Here is a 22109-nt window from a genome sequence, read left to right on the forward strand (position 1 = left end):
TTTACACTTACTCTAGATCTACTCTAAAACTTAAATAAATTTACTATTAAATCGAGCTAAAGAAAAACGACAAAAAGTCATCGATTACCATCATAATATATACAAAGTTTGTGAAAGCATCGAACATATTTTGATGCTAATTTCTATTATTAACTAACTAGCCTAAAATAGTTACGAGACAGCCAACTTATATTAGAAATGTCTCATTTCGTGGTTACCGTTTGTTTCATTCATAAAATTATAGTTCAACCACATTTTTTTGTATATTTTATTATTTATTTACTTAAGCACCTAACTATACTCGTCATTAAGTCATAAGAATCGTCTGAATTGCCTAGTACCTAAATGCTTCAATTACACATATTGTTATATATGTTGCAAATTTAGCACGCGAACCGCGCGAGACCTTTTATGTAGTTTAAATTGCCTACATCTGGGCCTCAGGAACTAACATGTAAGAGATTACAGTCTACCACGGCTTTAAACATTTCAAGTTATTTCTAACCAACAGCTTACATTATAATTGCCTTCCGCGTTCATATTATATATATAAACCCCCTTGCTAATAAAAAAGTGACACGATGAATAAGCCATAATATAATGTTGTCTTTGTCTTTCAACTGAATTTTCCAATATCTTCGACAAAGACAAATACTTTTATATTCACCGGATAAATATGCTTGTTAGTACCTATGGGAGAAAATGTTAACAATGCCATTTTATTTAACGACAAAATCTTTTCTGAGACGAAGGTTTTAAAGTGGAAACAAGAAAATCCACATGGCTTTAAAACATTTTTTAAGAAACAGTTACTACTTACATTACGGTAAGAATAATTCGACTGTTTATACAATATGTGCAATTGAGTATTCAGATGAAAAAAAATGTTGTAGTGGTCATCACAGCCACAAAACTACAATAAAATTAAGTCAATGAATATTAATAATTGAAAATAATATACTTCCAAGCAACAGTAATAATTTCATTCCAATCAACATTATTACAAAAATATACTTAATATAAAATAAGTAGATATTTTCTAACTTGGTTTTTTACTCCTGTACTTTTTTATGACTTTTTTAAATACCTATAGTTAATTTAGATATTTAAGTTCTATAGAACAGAGCCTACTCTCTAATCTGAACGTAAGTATTAAGAAATCGTAATAAATATCAATACAGTACAGCGGCTACTACTCTAGATGCGAATCATGATATTATAATGAATTTAATTTAAGCTATGTTTCTTATATAACATTAAATAGTACAATGGATATATTTTAGCATTCTTTTTAAGCAACCACTTAGCTGATGTAGATAATAAAAAAGTGACATATTATATAGAACTGCAAACACAAATCCAATTTTTAAATAAGTGGCCGCTAGTTGAGAATTGCTATTACAATAATAAATGCCAAAAATTTTATTTTCTTATTCTAACAATTTGCATTTGCATTATCTGCAGGTTTGAAAAATAGACACCGTTTTGAAAAATTTTGTAACAGCCAACAGTAAAAGATCAAAATGTTAAAACTTAAAACGTCTTTCATTGACCACGTTAAAGACCGACGCAATGGTCCGTCTGTCTTACATCTTTGTATGCATTTTGAGCGATTACTATTGACTATACATAATACTGAACAGAACAGAATATCTTGAATGTCACCGTAATATTTTATAATGTGTATATTTTATAATGGGCATAACTACAATAAAAATCTCAGTCTATCTCAGCGTTTGTTTTCGACTTATGCTACCTAAATTAAGGCTCACTTTACATTATTGCTAATTCATCAACATTATGATATTGTTAGATTAAGATATATTTAAGGCTGAATGGGACTCTTTTAATATACTCCAACTATTTCTATATTTCGAAAAGCTGATAAGACACATTGAAAAATATTTTTGGTTAATAGAGGTATATTTATGACATAAATGAAGACTTTAATGCAATATTTATAAAGATAACATTCATAATCAATTTTATATTTTGTTTGTAATGGATTTTTTTATTCACAAAACTGTTCGTATAGATAATCAACTCGGCTATGATTAATAAAAAAATTACAAGGAACTTTGAGAATAATATTACGTAAGTATTAAAAAAACCTTAGAACATATTTCTTACTTAACTCTTTCGAAGAATGAACAAAGTGGCAGTGTTTTGCAAATTTATATTACAGGCACAATACATATTATGGAAATAAGAAATGTGAGTAATTTAAATTTATATACAATTTTTCATTGAGTTAAATATTTTCCATATTTACAAGAACAGAAAATTCTATTGGACTATTTCTACCGTAACTGAATGTCAAATGCTAAAACGTTCAATAGATCGAAAACAAAAATTTTTCTGAAGCAACATTTCGTAAAATAGTCCAATAAAATCGCCCAAAGCGTTTACAAGTGGCAAACACGAGCCAAGCCCATCGATCCAAGGCGTATGAAAAAAAATATGAAAATGTTGAAAAAAGAATTTCCGGTAGTAACCGTTACACTACACTAGTGAGGTCCGTTTGTTGCTGAGGAACGTCGACACACGTAGCCCTACGGCCGGGGTGACGTCACTTCCCGGGATGCCCGTTGCCAAGTGTATGGTCGGCGACCTGCGAATACGATCCACGTTGAGAGCGCGCACAGCCGTGTGTCGTCGTTCCTAGTGAGGCTACCGCGGCGGCCGCGCCGGTGACCGCCGCGCGCGACCTCAAACTGTACTTGAACTGACTCAACTACAGTTCGAGGGAATCTCGTAGTTTGGATTGTTATAAAGTAAATAACTATCCAGACTACACGCAAGCCACCCACCACCAATTTAAGCGAAAAAAAACCCCGACAGTTAAAAGTGAATATTTGCAACCCTCGTCGTAGAGATTATACTTTTAGTGTAATTTTGATAAGTAGTTCGAGCCCCACAGGATACGATAAACACAGCTGCACGCAAACTATCATTTAGCTGTCACGGACGACATCGATAAATTAGCATCATATAAAAGTCACAAGTAAAACAACAGCTAAACAATAGGATAAAATATACCAAGTGCAAAAGGACAGTTAAAACAAAGTGGAAAGCGACAAATCAATCATGCAAATATAAAAAAACAATTTTCACAACTTAAAAAAATTCTTACTTGTGACGTGGTCGAATGGAGGTGACCACGCCGCAAGCAACTCGGGATCACCATTAACCATTTTGAGTTTTTTAAGGTTATTCCATCGGATTTCAATGTAATAAAAATAACAATGTGCATCGACAACTAGTATAAGTTATAACACCGACATTTAAAACACATCCATAGATTTTACCAATCTCAATAGGGCCATAAACAAGTTGAAAAATAAAATAATTAAAACTAAGGTAGAGATAAATTTAAATAAAATTCAACCTGATACAAGAATTTAATAAAAAAACAACTTTACTTAACCACAAAAATCTAAACAACATAACAATTAGTTATAAGTATATATATACAATTGATTTAATCTCAGACATATTATTTAAAATATTATATTTTTTAACTTTAGTATAGCAATATATATACATAAAAAATTAAGTACTTTCCGTAACGACACGTAAAAAGGTTATTATAATTACAGTCAAATGGTAACAAAAATGGCACCATTATTTCAATGAATAATTTTCTTACTACGTTCATATTGTTATATACAGGGTGTAACAAAAATAAGTGATAATACTTTAGGGTGTGTACGTGTTCCTTGTAGAGAGTTCACTGTGAAAGTAGCAGCGCTGAAAGACCAAAAAATTTTTTCACTTTTGTATGGGCAAGGGTCCGAGCGTCACGAGTTTCCCCATACAAAAGTGAAAAAATTTTTTTGACTTTCAGCGCTGCTACTTTCACAGTGAACTCTCTACAAGGAACACGTACACACCCTAAAGTATTATCACTTATTTTTGTTACACCCTGTATAAGATATAATAATAGTATATTGTATACCTGCATAGCTTCTAATGTCCTACATCCTCAAAATTGAAAACAAAAATCATGCAGAACATTATTTTAAGTAACACTAGCAAATAGCAATAAAATAATTAATATTGTGTGTTCCACACGTCAATAACAAATTTGATATGAATAAAAATCATCAGTAAACTCCTTTCATCAGTAATACAAGTAGAAAAGGGATTTTTATCAATGGGGGCTACCGCATGTGAATTTTCCTCTAGAGGCGGTAGTGTCGCGTGAGGTCCAAAAACGTCTATTTTGTACTAGTTCTAGGGGTTTTCGTGACATAAATGATTATTTATGCAATTTACCTGTTGAAAAGCGATCTCCTTCGTAAAAGTATCACAAAAAAATTATTTAGCTATCAATGTAAACGCTTTGAGAGCGAAATTAAGAAAATAAATAATGATCGTATTAAAAAATATTCGGTTATTAAAAAAATTTAGAAGGGGATATTATTTAAATTTAATAAAAAAATGGCATTCGAGATTATTATAAAGTCGACTTTAATAGCTATACTTCGGACCTTAGTCGACAGTTGCGCCATCTAGTGAGCAAAAAACGGTAGCCCCCATTGTTTCTAAATATTTTTACTGAAGTGACCTTTTTTGTACTATGAATTGTTGAAATAGCTGTGCAGGTTGTGTATTTATTTCGTTCATAACTTTGCGAAACTAGTACACATCTGTTTCATAATAAAATCAGCTAAGTGCGAGTCGGACTCGCGCACGAAGGGTTCCGTACCGTTATAGAGCGAAAATAAGGAAAAAGTTGTGTTTTTTTGTATGGGAGCCCCCCTTAATTATTTATTTTATTTTTATTATCTGTACATATTATAAAACAAAGTCGCTTTCTTTCTCTCATGTCCCAAGAGAAAGGTTATAGGTATAATAACATTCATTAAATAGTGGAGAAATACTGTTATTGTTAGGGTTTCTAATGTGATGTCATAAATAATTACATTTTTTCCGCTTACATTGCAAACGCAGGCTGAATCCTACGAGATTTATCCTTTTTTTAGATTTTAGATTAGGGTTCCGTACTCAAAGGGTAAAAACGGAACCCTATTACTAAGACTTCGTTATCTGTTCGTCTGTCCGTCCGTCTGTCTGTCTCCAGACTGTATCTCAAGAACCGCTATAGCTAGAGTTCTGAAATTTTCACAGATTGTGTATATCTGTTGCCGTTATAACAACAAATACTAAAAACAAAACAAAGTTAATATTTGAGGGCCATACAAGAAACGTAATTTTTTGGCCTTTTTTGCTAGTAATCAATAATGGTAACAGCTAGGCACTTGATTGACATATTCACTAAATCCTTTATTATAATTATACTTTAATAATAAATAATAATATTAAAGTAAAATAAAAATTAAGGGGGGCTCCCATACAAAAAACGCAACATTTGGCGTAGTTTTGCTCTATAACGGTACGGAACGCACTTGGCCGATTATTTATTTTAAGTAGGAAAGATGCTGCAATAGAAAGACCTCTTAAAGTATTTGATTCTGAAAAGTCTTGAAACGAAGTAAATATTCACCCCATATATACAGGTACCCTATATTTTATAAATTATACTACACTTTTTATATCTAATATAACTATGTAAGGAATGTTATTATACGAATATTTTGAAAGAAATATTCGAATTTATATCCGAATAATAACATTCCTTATCTACACGTAATACTTTTAAATGACTTATAATAAATGTTTTAAGAGGAACAGTATTTTACAAGTACACCCTGTAAATATTAATGTTTTGAGCAAAGACATTAAATTTTTATTATAAAAAGAAAATGCAAATATGAAACAAAGTTATCTATCTATATATCTATAATCTTATACTTAAAGCTGAAATGGTAATGCATTCTTGAAAAAATAAACATCTTATATTAACTGATATACTTTTGTATCTTAAGCGTTAAGAATATAATATTAATAAATTGTTCAAAACACCATAGCTTGTACTTGGGTAATCTGGACATGCTTAATGTGCATTATTGGTCAGTTTGTTTTCTTTATTATTATCTTAACGCAAGTAGACTATGTAGTTCTGTTGCTTAAGTTTGAATTTGTAACAAACTCCAATATCCATATTATTACTAAATATGAATATTTAAAAAAAACATATTATTAACGATTTAATTTAAACTTAACTTTTATTTACTATCTACTATCGAGTAAACAAAATAATGTTTTAATTGTAAAATATTTATAATTTAATTAACAATAATATTTAACCATGAGATTTTTTTAAATTTAAAATGCATACAAAATTAGATAATATGCATTATCTTACCTATACTCAAACTATTTTAGACTTTGCCCCCTTATTGATAAAAATATTAACTTCCTGCTTCCACTTCTCGATGTAGCTGGCAATATCTGTCAACTAACTTTTCTAACTTATCAGACAACGACAACGACATGAATAAGCGACAGGTTGAAGTCAAAATATTTTATGCTTAAGGTGTATATTAAGCTAATTCTTGTAACCATTACATCTATGGCAAGGTCGATACATTAACAAAGAAGCATTCCTTTTTCTTAATAAAATTTCAAAAGCCTAGCCCTTAACGTCTTTAAATAATTTAATATCTATATAGACATCCACTAACAGTAAATAGGTAACACTACAGTATAACGTCTACAGCATAATTTTCATTATAATTTGAACATTTTAGCTAGTATGATATAAAATATTTTTAAGAGGTCCGTCAGTAATTCTTATTTCTTACTGATAAATATTTTAAATACGATTTACCCTTTTTATTTTAGATCATTCAGTCCGGTACATTTTATCAACATGATTTTACTAAATTCTAAGTTAATACATAAATGTAAGTATACATATTTAATAATGTACCTTGTAAATAACAAAACGCAGTTTCAGGTTACTAATAAAAAGTAGTTGTTCGATGCTTATCTGTATTCAGCAAATGCAGTAAGCAATAATTGAAAAAGAGACTTCAATGGCCTCACTCGCCTCCGTTATCTTGTATATCTCACACAAATGTGTATTAATTATTAAATAATATGTCAAATTAGCAGCAGTAAAATTTAGGTTATTTATGCATTTAAGAAATAATAAATATAATTATGTATGTATAAATTATTTCCTAGATAAGCACAACATGAGTAATGTAAATTGCAAAATATGCTTTGTGATATTTTGCTACATCAATTTTAGATTCATTTCACATAAGGCATTGTAACTTGATATTACAAATTAGTAGTCAAAAATGTAGCCCAAATCTTTGATTAACTGATAAAAACTGTAAAATATGGCAATTTTATAGATAAAGAATCCTGATTCTTATTAAATTCTAACCTTGCAGTTGGCCGCTTTGTATCTTAGTTTTTAAGAAAACACGATATGTTTCGTTAAATATCATACAAACTTAGACATAATATTAAATGATTGTAACTCAAATTGACTAGGTTTGAAACACAAAATAAGCTTTTTTGTCATTATCTTATAGGCTTATTATAAGAAAAGTAGAGAAAATTTCCTGCATCATATTATGACATGACGATCCCAATCGAATCTAAGACACTTGCGATGCAGGCAAATTTGTAAGGATCAAATTTTAAAACTGACACAACCCTATAAGGGAAGCTTCACCAAATCATTGGGCTACAAAAATTCTTGAAATATTATATTATAAAAAATAAATATTTCGTGTGGTTCTCAATAACAGTGTATAAGATAAAGTATGTACAAGTCTATTATATAAATATACTTTATAAGTAAAATAGAATGTATAATCTTTTATAAACTATACCTAATATATAATATACTCATAGGAAGATTGAGTTTTTGAATGGAAGCATCTCAACTTGTAATTTAAATAACACACATTAAATATCCCAAAAACGTCGGGTATATTAAATACTACAATTTTGTTATATTTTAAAGGGTCAGTGCTTCAATGCGCTTAGAGCCTGATTTTTTTAATCACATAAATAGTTAAATAAACATTTTTAGCCCCAATTTCACCAACGACTGATAAGTTAACGCTCGAATTAGTATCACGTTACCTCTTTCGTTTTTCTTATAAATGAAAGAGAAGACTTGACATTTTAACAAGCTGTTAGCACTAACAGACGTTGGTGAAATTGGGGCTTAGCATAATATTATGGTAGTAGATGCAATTTGCAATTCACGTATAGACTCAAAAAATATAACATAAATGTTTAAGAAAAATAAATCTTAGCAATCCGCTGCGTCACCACCGCCAAGGAGATCAATTTCAAAGTGCCTTAAAAAATAATAATAAAAATAACTTAAAAAATTTAAGACACAAAAACTCAAAGTAATGAAGTTTCAGTACTTAACAAACTTTAAAACAGGAAATAGTAGAAGTCGAAATCGATCTGTCGTTAAACTAAAAACGAAATAGTCATGTTTACTATACAAGACGTGTAAAACCGATCACTCCGGCGGCGGGGGCGGCAGCGGCGGCGGCGGCATGGCAGGCAGCGGCGGTGGCTGCGGCTGGCGCGGCGGCCGCTGGCCCGCCCCGTGGTGGTGCAGGTGCGGGTGTGGCGCCCGCGCCTGCTGATGCGGTGGCCGAGGCCCCCCGTGCGGCGGCCGGGGGCCCCCGTGCGGCGGGTACATACCCCCGTAGAAGTAGCCGTCCATCCCCATACCGTAGTGGTACAGGGGCGGCGGCGGCTGGACCATGTAAAAAGGCAGGGGGTTAAACGGGGGCGGGACGTTCCAATTGCCTACCTTAGGGTGGGGTGCTTCGTGCCGCTGCATCTTGTGGGGCGGCCCCGCCTCCGGCGGGCCCGTCCTCTTTCTCGACGTCTCGAGGACGTCCTTCGATATCTTGATCTTGAGGCCGGCCGGCTGGGGCGGCGGCGGGGGCGCGGCCAGCCTCTCCTTCGGTATCTTGATCTTCAGGCCGGGGCTGGTGGACAGCTTCTCCCTCGGGATCGTTATCCGCAGCGCACCGTCCTGCTCGGGCGGGGGCGGGGCCGGCTCCGCCTTCTTCTCCCTCTCCTTGTCCTTTTTATGTTTCTTCCTCTCCTCCTTAGACTTGTCGCGGTCCTTGTGTTTGTGTTTATCTTTTTTCTTCTTCTCCTTCTTATGCTTGTGCTCCGCCTCGTCGGCGGGCTGGGGCGGGGCGGGAGCGGGCGGGGCGGGGACCTGGGGCGGGGCGGGCGGCGCGGCGGGGGCCGATTCGGGGGCCGGCGGAGGGGCGGCGGGAGGCGCCGCCGGCTCTACGGGCTCGCGCTTGACCTCCGCGGGAGCTCGCTCCATGGCGACGGTGATGGGGGCGGGTTTAGCCAGGCTCTCCTTGAGTAGATTGGACACGAGGGTGGGGTCGGTCTCTATGCCGTTGATGGGCCTCGTGGGCTCCGGTTTCCGGTGCTCCGGGTAGCGGGTCTTGATCGAGCCGCCGCGCTGCGAGTCTCTCACTACGTTCTCGTAGCCAGGCGTCTCGTCAATTTTCTTCAGGACGGGGACCAGCTCAGGTTCGGAGTTGGAGGGCAACCTCTGGCGAGATTTGTGCTCCTTGCTCGGCGGGGACGAGAACGGCGACAGGATGGCCGGCGGCTGCATGTCCCGCACCACCGAGGTGGGATCGGGGCGTTTCTTGTGGGGGCTCATCGGCTTGGGTTGCTCGAGGGGCTGGAGGTTTGGCGCCTGGGACACGGGGGGCAGACCGACGTTGGGCATACTCGGCCTGGACTCGGGTTTGGGCCTCTGCTGGGGTAGTTGAGGCCGGCGGGGCGCGGAGGCCGCGGCCGCGACGGTAGGTGTCGTGGCATTCTCCGGCGAGAACAGGGACGGCGGCCGCGTCCGCTGGGGGACCACCTCCGGCTGGTGGGTGGGAGCGGAGGTGGACGGGCCCGGCAGCTGCCTGTGGTGTCTGTGGTCGGTGTGGAGCGGCTTGTGGTGGGGAGGTTTGTGGGGCCAGGGGTGGGGAGGTTTGTGACTGTTATGGCTGGAGGGGGGTCTGTGGTGGGGAGGCGGCTGCGAGGGCCGGGAGCTGGGCTGCGGGACGGGCCTCTGTGGCTGCTGGCTCGGGTGGGGTTGCTGCTGCTGCTGCTGCTGTTGCTGTTGCTGCTGCTGCATGGCCTGCTGCCGCCTCTCTCTCTCCTCCCGCCTTTCCCTCTCCTCCCTTTCCTTCTTCTCTCTATATATATTAAAGTCGATTTTCTGGGGTTGGCTAGGTGGATTTTGAGGTGCCGTTGTGGCCGGTACGTAGCCGCCCGGTACTGGTTGACGACGCCTTTCACGTTCATATTCTAAAACAAAAAACGAAATGTTTTATATATTAATAGTTATACATAATAAATTAAGAAATCGTTATTAAAATATAGCAGTAAAAAATGTACCTTTATCAAATGATTTCTCCATTTCTTCAGTATTAGCCAAACTGTGTTTCTTCTCAAATTGTGAATTTGCGAGCGATGATGAACTGTATGGGTGTGCATTTGAATGAGGCGAGCTCCCACCTAAAAAAATTAAAGTTATTTAAGATTCAAAAGTAAAAGTATGACCTAATATTCTCTTTAGCCCCATACTTACTGTTATTTGACATGGTCATCATTTTTCTTTTGAGTCTGGACGGACATTTATCAAATATATGCAGAAACTCTGCGGTCAGTCTCTCTAACAGCTCTGTAGTGACCGAGCGATCTACGTATGAGAACCAATGCCGCCCCTCGTGAGATTGCGGTATCTGAAAATGGGTGTTTAGCTTGATTTCGCTTCCTCGCATTTCAGCAATAATTGACAAGTTTAATCAACTGGTTAATAAAACTGTTGACAAATACTTTAAGGCATTTAACTACTAGCACTACTAAACGTTTGAGACATAAAAGTTGAACATTTTATTGTACTACGAAAAATTTCTAAACCATAAAAGAAAAAAGTTAATCAGGGTCACATTTGCGTGTATCGTCTCATAGCACGAAGCTTCATGCAAGATCTCGAAAGAACAAGGGTCATTTTTGTACATCCATCCATCCTTCCATCCTTCCATCCATTTAGCACATCCAGATTACAGACACGAGATATATATATATATATATATATATATATATATATATATATATATATATATATATATATATTGCTCTTTTAAAGATATAAGATTTCTGGAAAGTAATCATATATGGCAAACTTGAGAAAAGTGTTGTATTTTAGTATTTTATTGTTTCATATTTTTAAGAGATGTATGGGAAAATAATAAAACTTTAAAAATTTAACCTTTCCCGGATTTTAACATATATTTAGCTTGTAGAAATTGTTTATATACACAAAGAGACAAAAAAAAGGTAAAAGGGAAGAAAAAAAATCCTAAGAAATGAAATGTTTTTTTTTCTTTTTCGGAAAAAATAAAACAACTGTATTATTGCACCATTCGCTAATATTGCTGATCATAAAACATTTCTCCAAAGTGATTATATACGATAAAATTCAGAAAAGGTTAGAATTTTAAGGTTTTATTGTTTTCTCATACATTTCTTTAAAATTAGAGATCGCCCAATGGTCGAAATTAGACCTTAGTTTCAACGACATTAGGACTACTACCTTTATTTTGTAAAAAATATTGATTTTATCAAATTTTTTATTTTTTCAACTCTTGTCTCTGGGACTCAGCTGATCTCAGACTAGCCGTGTAAGCATTGTCTAATAGTATCTAAGATTCAATAAAAAAAACTATTTAAATCCATTTTCAATTTGTCACCTTGTTGTCGAAAGGCTTCAGCCATAAGTAAAAGAGTATAATTCGTATGTATAGGTCACTCAAAAATCGGTAATTTTCCCTAGTGTGTGTGTAATGTTTTATTTGTTAAAAAAATGTATGGTAAAAGCATAATTTCAAAATAATATTAGCTTGATGCACCTTCACCATATAAACTATAGCTGTGCAAATTTTCATTCACCTACGTTTCCCAATTTTTTGTCAAAAGGGATACAAAATTTTTGGCTCACGTATTAATATATAGATATGAAACAATATACATACTAAAATACCACACTTTCCTCAAGTTTGCTTTATACGATTACTTTCCATAGATGATTCCTTACCAGCAACACTATAAATTGATGCAATAATACAGGATGTCCTTTTGTGATTTTCCTTAGCTTCTGCCCCTCGTTAACTTTTTTCTCCCATGGTTTAGAAATTTTATAATTTATAGGATGTCATACAATAAAATGTACAGCTTTTCAAGCCCTTTTATTTCATATATTATGTCTAGAATCTGGATGTGCTACAGCTTGGGTACGGGTTCTATACAAAAATCTCCCTTGTTCTTTCGAGATCTCTTCTGAGTCGGCCTATTTGTTAGGTCTGTTTACTCTGCACGAAGCTTCGTGCTATGAGACGATACACGCAAATGTGACCGGCCTTTATCGGGTATCGTCGCGAATATTCGGGCTGCGTCTTCGTTATCGCGCGGGTAGCGGTACATCAAAGGGTTTTAGCGCGCTAATAATACGTCCTGCGTGGTCGCATTAGCGTTGATCATTTGTTTTTAACTCGTTAAGACTTGCGATATGCGACGGCGCCACGTTTGTTCATTACGTAGAAATGGAGAGGAATGATGAAAGCATGATGTAAAGAATTTCTTCATGTTTTCAACGACTGTCAATAAATGCATTATACAGAGTGCAATTAAACCTTCCTGCCAAATTTTTTCCAGGGCTTAACTATCATTAGGAGAGTCCATTTAACCAAAAAATTTGGGTGTAATTTTTTTAATAACATATTTTATCCCGTTTTTAAAATCGTTGCAGAACGATGACGCGGGGGTAGGCGCGCGTGCGGGGGCACGTCACGCGCGGGCGACGCGTCGTGTCCATTAATTGTAGTGTTTTTAGGATAACTTTCGGAAGCTATTTTTCAACATTTAAGTACTGAGAGTGATTATAAAAGAAAAAATACGTTTTTTTTTATGAAATAAGGGGGCAAACGAGCAAACGGGTCACCTGATGGAAAGCAACTTCCGTCGCCCATGGACACTCGCAGCATCAGAAGAGCTGCAAGTGCGTCGCCGGCCTTTTAAGAGGGAATAGGGTAATAGGGGAGGGTAGGGAAGGGAAGGGAAGGGAAGGGAATAGTTGAGAGTAGGGAAGGGAATAGGGTAGGGGTTAGGGGATTGGGCCTCCGGTAAACTCACTCACTCGGCGAAACACAGCGCAAGCGCTGTTTCACGCTGGTTTTCTGTGAGAACGTGGTAATTATCCGGTCGAGCCGGCCCATTCGTGCCGAAGCATGGCTCTCCCACGTATACGTATACGTGTATTTTTATTTTTAACAATATACGTATTTTTTCTTGCATGTCTTTTTATTTCGAATTTTTTCTGGCATGTCGCACCAAGTTTAACATTAATTCATAAATCATAAAATATTATGCCTCCGACTGCATTTTATAATCCACTTTCTTCTGCTACATTTTTCTATGTACTTAACCTTCTATTTATCCTGGCATGAAACTCGTAAGCAAGAGTCGTATCAATTAAAACATGGATTCGATACCTCCGGCAGAATTAGGTCTTGTTTCGTTCTTTTTAGTTAACATTTTTTGCAGTCGGGTTTTAGATTTTAAATTAATTTATTTTATTTTCGACTTTTTAGTTGTAGCCATCTAGCCATCTAACCATTTCGACAATCAATCTAATAAAAAAATTAAAAACTACCGTGCTGATATTTCTAAGTGTACCTACAATACAATAGGTACATAGGTTTGGTACTGTTTCAATGTATGTTTCTAGTTTTAAGTACCAAATCATTGTTTTTTTTAATACTTTGTCATTGAATTTTCATCTTGTTTCAGTAATGTCAGTTTTAATCATGTATTTATCCATGCAGACGGATTTTGGTTTTTTCTAATTTTATTACTAGCGGTTGGTCGCGGCTCCGCCCGCGTGGATGTCGGTGAGCGCTGCAAAAAGCATACCCAGGAAAGACTCGGTCAGCAAAATGATTCCCAGGTCACTTCACAGACTCCGACACTAACATCGACGACGCAGTCATTATACGCAGGCTGCACCCTGCACAGATTGTCTTCCTCCCGCACGCGAACCCGCCTTGGTGACGCCAACTATTTAATTTCGCCATAATTTCAAAACCAAATGTCCAATTTTATTCATTCAAAGACCAAATATTATCTACATAAACTGTACTTAGTGATGGAATAATTTATTTTGGTATGAATTAAAAGAATGAGTAAAATAAACGCGTTTAAATGTAGTCCGAAAAAAAAAACAAGATCTTTAAATAAAAATGTTTGTTTTTTTTTATTAAGTACATATTATAACATTCGGACGATAGACGCAGATGCGACCCCGGCATAAGGCATACATTTTTTTAACATATTATTAGGATAATATTGTATAAGTAGCATAATATTATTAATTATTATGTAAATAATTGTTACTAGTAAGATAGTACGCTAGAGGTTTTGTTAAAAAAACTTACTGCCCAGTTGCTCCATTTGGATGCCAAATGTATGCAGAAACATGCCACCACCGTCGGTCTGTACTGCAGGCACATTGTAGTCAGGTGCAAACTGTTCGACGCCATGAAGTATGACGTCTGCGCCAGATCTTTGGGAGCTGAGGAAGAAAAAAAATACTATATACTAAATATCATTGGGGTCATGGAAAGACCCCATTTTTTATCTAAACAACAAAGCAGTAGGCTCCTATGAGTAACCCAAACTTTTTATTTTGCTTTTTTGACTCTTTTCCATATAGTCAGGGAGCCCTAGAACATTTTTTTTTAAATTACTATCAAGCTAATTTTTGTGAGTAGCTTCATTTTGATAAGACAAACAACATATTCAACATCTGCGAAAAATCTTGAAAATGGTAAATAGAGATAGAAAGGATTTCATACTTTGATGGTCCTAAAATATGGATTGTTCTATTTGTAGGACAATGTTACTCTTAAATTATATAACTATTAACCTACCAATATACAAATAAATAATCAGCTGGTTAGGATTCCATTTTAGGGTACCGTAGTCCACCAAGTTTTGTTGATTACAGAACCCTAACCAGCTGATTTTTTATATATTGGTATTACAGGTGTAAACTATTTTTAGAAAATATATTTATTTTACAGATTTACATTTGTTACACCTAAAAATATATATAAAAAATAAATACTCTTATTTAAATAAAATTAAAAAAAAAAACACTTCATTAAATTCCGCTTTAAACCCGCTAAAACGCTAAAGTTCATCATGGCGTCGCGTCGCTATGACATCGCGGTACTCCAAACATTTCGATGTCAATCGAAATGTCACTGTCACACACAATGTTTTGGAGATCGTGACGTCACACTATGTGATGGCTGTTTGCGATCACGTGATATTACATATAAATTTATATAACATACTTTTTAATAAATAAAATAAAAAATATTATAAAGTTTATGACAAAAAATATGTCATTTTCGGTAATTCTATAATACAAACTTTCAAAAAAACAATAATTTGTATTATATTTCGTTTACTGACTACACCCTATTGGTAGGATAATAGTTATCTAATTTATGAGTAACATTGTCCTAGAAATAGAACAATCCATATTTTAGGACCATCAAATCAAAGTATGAAATCCTTTCTATCTCTGTTAGCTTTTTCGAGATTTTTCGCAGATAAAAATGTTGTTTGTCTTATCAAAATGAAGCTACTCACAAAAATTAGCTTGATGGTAATTAAAAAAAATCTAGGGCTCCTGACTAATATAAGTTTGTTAAAGAAACAGATTTAATGTTGTATGGCATGTGTCGGAACTTTTTAACCAACCTCCAAAAAAGAAGGACATTACAAGTACAAGGCTCAAGAATTTTTTCTGTATCTTTTATGAGTATGTGTACTGTACATACATTAAAAATATTATGAAGTGAATAATAAATACGTCAAACCTAAGTGTTATTTAGTCATTACACTGATTTTTCACTTAAAAATTAATAGAAATTAAATTATAAATTGTGGCAATATTTGTCTTTCAAAGACACAGTTCTTGTATGCCCAAAATTTGGCAATCAGGTTAAAAGATTTTTACAAAGAAAATGACAAACATTTATCAGGAATAATATTTGGGCAGTTACAAACAATAAAGCTATAAAATACCATCATTAAAGAAAATGGTGATTACTAATTTATAATAATTTAGCAAATATTCAAAGAATCATTAGTAAATGAAAAAATCATTATCACGAATGTAATTTCTATTTTTAATGAAAATTTTAATGAGAAGCAATTAATATTTTAAAATTTAAATTTTGAACTATTTATTTGTACTAATGCATGGATCGGCAAACTGCGGCTCTTTGTATGCAACATGCGGCTCTTTATTTCAGCAAGTATTTCATGGAAAAATTGGAAAAATTGTGAGGTTTTTAAATTATCTCTAAAGATCATGTGCCTGAAGTTCCGAACGTTCAAGTGAACGAATTAGCTACAAAACAAAAACAACTTATCTTGTGTATCAAAATATAATATGCATCATAGTGAGATAAGGGTACACTTTTAGAGGGTGCAAATGTTATTTCTAACTCAAAAAATAGTCACCCCTAAAACCCACCCTTATAATTCCAAGTCGATTTTCTTCGACCCCACAGTGATTGAAAATTCTAAAAAAAATCATGCTAGTATATTTATAGATCCTACATACGATGGTAATATTTTCAACTTGCGGACTCACCCCTAAAACTTACCCTTAAAATTCAAAGTCGATTTTCTCCCACACCACAGTGATTGAAAATTCTAAAAAAATTCATGCTAGTATACTTATAGATCCTACATACGATGGTAATATTTTCAACTTGCGGACTCACCCCTAAAACTTACCCTTAAAATTCAAAGTCGATTTTCTCCCACACCACAGTGATTGAAAATTCTAAAAAAATTCATGCTAGTATACTTATAGATCCTACATACGATGGTAATATTTTCAACTTGCGGACTCACCCCTAAAACTTACCCTTAAAATTCAAAGTCGATTTTCTACCATACCACAGTGATTGAAAATTCTAAAAAAATTCATGCTAGTATACTTATAGATCCTACATACGATGGTAATATTTTCAACTTGCGGACTCACCCCTAAAACTTACCCTTAAAATTCAAAGTCGATTTTCTACCATACCACAGTGATTGAAAATTCTAAAAAAATTCATGCTAGTATACTTATAGATCCTACATACGATGGTAATATTTTCAACTTGCGGACTCACCCCTAAAAATTACCCTTAAAATTCAAAGTCGATTTTCTCCCACACCACAGTGATTGAAAATTCTAAAAAAATTCATGCTAGTATATTTTAAGATCCTACATACGATGGTAATATTTTCAACTTGCGGACTCACCCCTAAAACTTACCCTTAAAATTCAAAGTCGATTTTCTCCCACACCACAGTGATTGAAAATTCTAAAAAAATTCATGCTAGTATATTTTAAGATCCTACATACGATGGTAATATTTTCAACTTGCGGACTCACCCCTAAAACTTACCCTTAAAATTCAAAGTCGATTTTCTACCATACCACAGTGATTGAAAATTCTTAAAAAAATTTATGCTAGTATACTTATAGATCCTACATACGATGGTAATATTTTCAACTTGCGGACTCACCCCTAAAACTTACCCTTAAAATTCAAAGTCGATTTTCTACCATACCACAGTGGTTGAAAATTCTAAAAAAAATTATGCTAGTATACTTATAGATCCTACATACGATGGTAATATTTTCAACTTGCGGACTCACCCCTAAAACTTACCCTTAAAATTCAAAGTCGATTTTCTCCCACACCACAGTGATTGAAAATTCTAAAAAAATTCATGCTAGTATACTTATAGATCCTACATACGATGGTAATATTTTCAACTTGCGGACTCACCCCTAAAACTTACCCTTAAAATTCAAAGTCGATTTTCTCCCACACCACAGTGATTGAAAATTCTAAAAAAATTCATGCTAGTATACTTATAGATCCTACATACGATGGTAATATTTTCAACTTGCGGACTCACCCCTAAAACTTACCCTTAAAATTCAAAGTCGATTTTCTACCATACCACAGTGATTGAAAATTCTAAAAAAATTCATGCTAGTATACTTATAGATCCTACATACGATGGTAATATTTTCAACTTGCGGACTCACCCCTAAAACTTACCCTTAAAATTCAAAGTCGATTTTCTACCATACCACAGTGATTGAAAATTCTAAAAAAATTCATGCTAGTATACTTATAGATCCTACATACGATGGTAATATTTTCAACTTGCGGACTCACCCCTAAAAATTACCCTTAAAATTCAAAGTCGATTTTCTCCCACACCACAGTGATTGAAAATTCTAAAAAAATTCATGCTAGTATACTTATAGATCCTACATACGATGGTAATATTTTCAACTTGCGGACTCACCCCTAAAACTTACCCTTAAAATTCAAAGTCGATTTTCTACCATACCACAGTGATTGAAAATTCTAAAAAAAATCATGCTAGTATACTTATAGATCCTACATACGATGGTAATATTTTCAACTTGCGGACTCACCCCTAAAACTTACCCTTAAAATTCAAAGTCGATTTTCTACCATACCACAGTGATTGAAAATTCTAAAAAAATTCATGCTAGTATACTTATAGATCCTACATACGATGGTAATATTTTCAACTTGCGGACTCACCCCTAAAAATTACCCTTAAAATTCAAAGTCGATTTTCTCCCACACCACAGTGATTGAAAATTCTAAAAAAATTCATGCTAGTATATTTTAAGATCCTACATACGATGGTAATATTTTCAACTTGCGGACTCACCCCTAAAACTTACCCTTAAAATTCAAAGTCGATTTTCTACCATACCACAGTGATTGAAAATTCTAAAAAAATTCATGCTAGTATACTTATAGATCCTACATACGATGGTAATATTTTCAACTTGCGGACTCACCCCTAAAACTTACCCTTAAAATTCAAAGTCGATTTTCTACCATACCACAGTGATTGAAAATTCTAAAAAAATTCATGCTAGTATACTTATAGATCCTACATACGATGGTAATATTTTCAACTTGCGGACTCACCCCTAAAACTTACCCTTAAAATTCAAAGTCGATTTTCTCCCACACCACAGTGATTGAAAATTCTAAAAAAATTCATGCTAGTATACTTATAGATCCTACATACGATGGTAATATTTTCAACTTGCGGACTCACCCCTAAAACTTACCCTTAAAATTCAAAGTCGATTTTCTCCCACACCACAGTGATTGAAAATTCTAAAAAAATTCATGCTAGTATACTTATAGATCCTACATACGATGGTAATATTTTCAACTTGCGGACTCACCCCTAAAACTTACCCTTAAAATTCAAAGTCGATTTTCTACCATACCACAGTGATTGAAAATTCTAAAAAAATTCATGCTAGTATACTTATAGATCCTACATACGATGGTAATATTTTCAACTTGCGGACTCACCCCTAAAACTTACCCTTAAAATTCAAAGTCGATTTTCTACCATACCACAGTGATTGAAAATTCTAAAAAAATTCATGCTAGTATACTTATAGATCCTACATACGATGGTAATATTTTCAACTTGCGGACTCACCCCTAAAAATTACCCTTAAAATTCAAAGTCGATTTTCTCCCACACCACAGTGATTGAAAATTCTAAAAAAATTCATGCTAGTATATTTTAAGATCCTACATACGATGGTAATATTTTCAACTTGCGGACTCACCCCTAAAACTTACCCTTAAAATTCAAAGTCGATTTTCTACCATACCACAGTGATTGAAAATTCTAAAAAAATTCATGCTAGTATACTTATAGATCCTACATACGATGGTAATATTTTCAACTTGCGGACTCACCCCTAAAACTTACCCTTAAAATTCAAAGTCGATTTTCTACCATACCACAGTGATTGAAAATTCTAAAAAAATTCATGCTAGTATACTTATAGATCCTACATACGATGGTAATATTTTCAACTTGCGGACTCACCCCTAAAACTTACCCTTAAAATTCAAAGTCGATTTTCTCCCACACCACAGTGATTGAAAATTCTAAAAAAATTCATGCTAGTATACTTATAGATCCTACATACGATGGTAATATTTTCAACTTGCGGACTCACCCCTAAAACTTACCCTTAAAATTCAAAGTCGATTTTCTCCCACACCACAGTGATTGAAAATTCTAAAAAAATTCATGCTAGTATACTTATAGATCCTACATACGATGGTAATATTTTCAACTTGCGGACTCACCCCTAAAACTTACCCTTAAAATTCAAAGTCGATTTTCTACCATACCACAGTGATTGAAAATTCTAAAAAAATTCATGCTAGTATACTTATAGATCCTACATACGATGGTAATATTTTCAACTTGCGGACTCACCCCTAAAACTTACCCTTAAAATTCAAAGTCGATTTTCTACCATACCACAGTGATTGAAAATTCTAAAAAAATTCATGCTAGTATACTTATAGATCCTACATACGATGGTAATATTTTCAACTTGCGGACTCACCCCTAAAAATTACCCTTAAAATTCAAAGTCGATTTTCTCCCACACCACAGTGATTGAAAATTCTAAAAAAATTCATGCTAGTATATTTTAAGATCCTACATACGATGGTAATATTTTCAACTTGCGGACTCACCCCTAAAACTTACCCTTAAAATTCAAAGTCGATTTTCTCCCACACCACAGTGATTGAAAATTCTAAAAAAATTCATGCTAGTATATTTTAAGATCCTACATACGATGGTAATATTTTCAACTTGCGGACTCACCCCTAAAACTTACCCTTAAAATTCAAAGTCGATTTTCTACCATACCACAGTGATTGAAAATTCTTAAAAAAATTTATGCTAGTATACTTATAGATCCTACATACGATGGTAATATTTTCAACTTGCGGACTCACCCCTAAAACTTACCCTTAAAATTCAAAGTCGATTTTCTACCATACCACAGTGGTTGAAAATTCTAAAAAAAATTATGCTAGTATACTTATAGATCCTACATACGATGGTAATATTTTCAACTTGCGGACTCACCCCTAAAACTTACCCTTAAAATTCAAAGTCGATTTTCTACCATACCACAGTGATTGAAAATTCTAAAAAAATTCATGCTAATATACTTATAGATCCTACATACGATGGTAATATTTTCAACTTGCGGACTCACCCCTAAAAATTACCCTTAAAATTCAAAGTCGATTTTCTCCCACACCACAGTGATTGAAAATTCTAAAAAAATTCATGCTAGTATATTTTAAGATCCTACATACGATGGTAATATTTTCAACTTGCGGACTCACCCCTAAAACTTACCCTTAAAATTTAAAGTCGATTTTCTCCCACACCACAGTGATTGAAAATTCTAAAAAAATTCATGCTAGTATATTTTAAGATCCTACATACGATGGTAATATTTTCAACTTGCGGACTCACCCCTAAAACTTACCCTTAAAATTCAAAGTCGATTTTCTACTATACCACAGTGATTGAAAATTCTAAAAAAATTCATGCTAGTATACTTATAGATCCTACATACGATGGTAATATTTTCAACTTGCGGACTCACCCCTAAAACTTACCCTTAAAATTCAAAGTCGATTTTCTACTATACCACAGTGATTGAAAATTCTAAAAAAATTCATGCTAGTATACTTATAGATCCTACATACGATGGTAATATTTTCAACTTGCGGACTCACCCCTAAAACTTACCCTTAAAATTCAAAGTCGATTTTCTACCATACCACAGTGATTGAAAATTCTAAAAAAAATCATGCTAGTATACTTATAGATCCTACATACGATGGTAATATTTTCAACTTGCGGACTCACCCCTAAAAATTACCCTTAAAATTCAAAGTCGATTTTCTCCCACACCACAGTGATTGAAAATTCTAAAAAAATTCATGCTAGTATATTTTAAGATCCTACATACGATGGTAATATTTTCAACTTGCGGACTCACCCCTAAAACTTACCCTTAAAATTCAAAGTCGATTTTCTCCCACACCACAGTGATTGAAAATTCTAAAAAAATTCATGCTAGTATATTTTAAGATCCTACATACGATGGTAATATTTTCAACTTGCGGACT

At 34.6% G+C, this 22109-nt stretch overlaps 1 protein-coding gene across 3 annotated transcripts in view; it reads right to left on the bottom strand.

Annotated features, from left to right (window-relative positions):
* Positions 1 to 2052: 2052 nt before the first annotated feature.
* Positions 2053 to 22109, bottom strand: part of LOC121740011 (cyclin-T) — a 29719-nt gene continuing 9662 nt past the window's right edge. For 2 of the 3 annotated variants that reach the window (XM_042132683.1, XM_042132685.1), the window contains 4 exons: positions 14421 to 14557; positions 10517 to 10670; positions 10324 to 10443; positions 8072 to 10233 (listed from right to left, as the gene is read on the bottom strand). In XM_042132683.1, the coding sequence (XP_041988617.1) occupies positions 8408 to 10233; positions 10324 to 10443; positions 10517 to 10670; positions 14421 to 14557 (2237 nt within the window). In that variant the 3' untranslated portion in view covers positions 8072 to 8407. Of the gene's footprint in view, positions 2612 to 8071; positions 10234 to 10323; positions 10444 to 10516; positions 10671 to 14420; positions 14558 to 22109 lie in introns of those variants that run through there. The other variant, XM_042132684.1, reaches the window with a different exon arrangement.

This window comes from Aricia agestis, chromosome 2, assembly GCF_905147365.1.
Source record: "Aricia agestis chromosome 2, ilAriAges1.1, whole genome shotgun sequence".
NCBI classification, from domain to species: domain Eukaryota; kingdom Metazoa; phylum Arthropoda; class Insecta; order Lepidoptera; family Lycaenidae; genus Aricia; species Aricia agestis.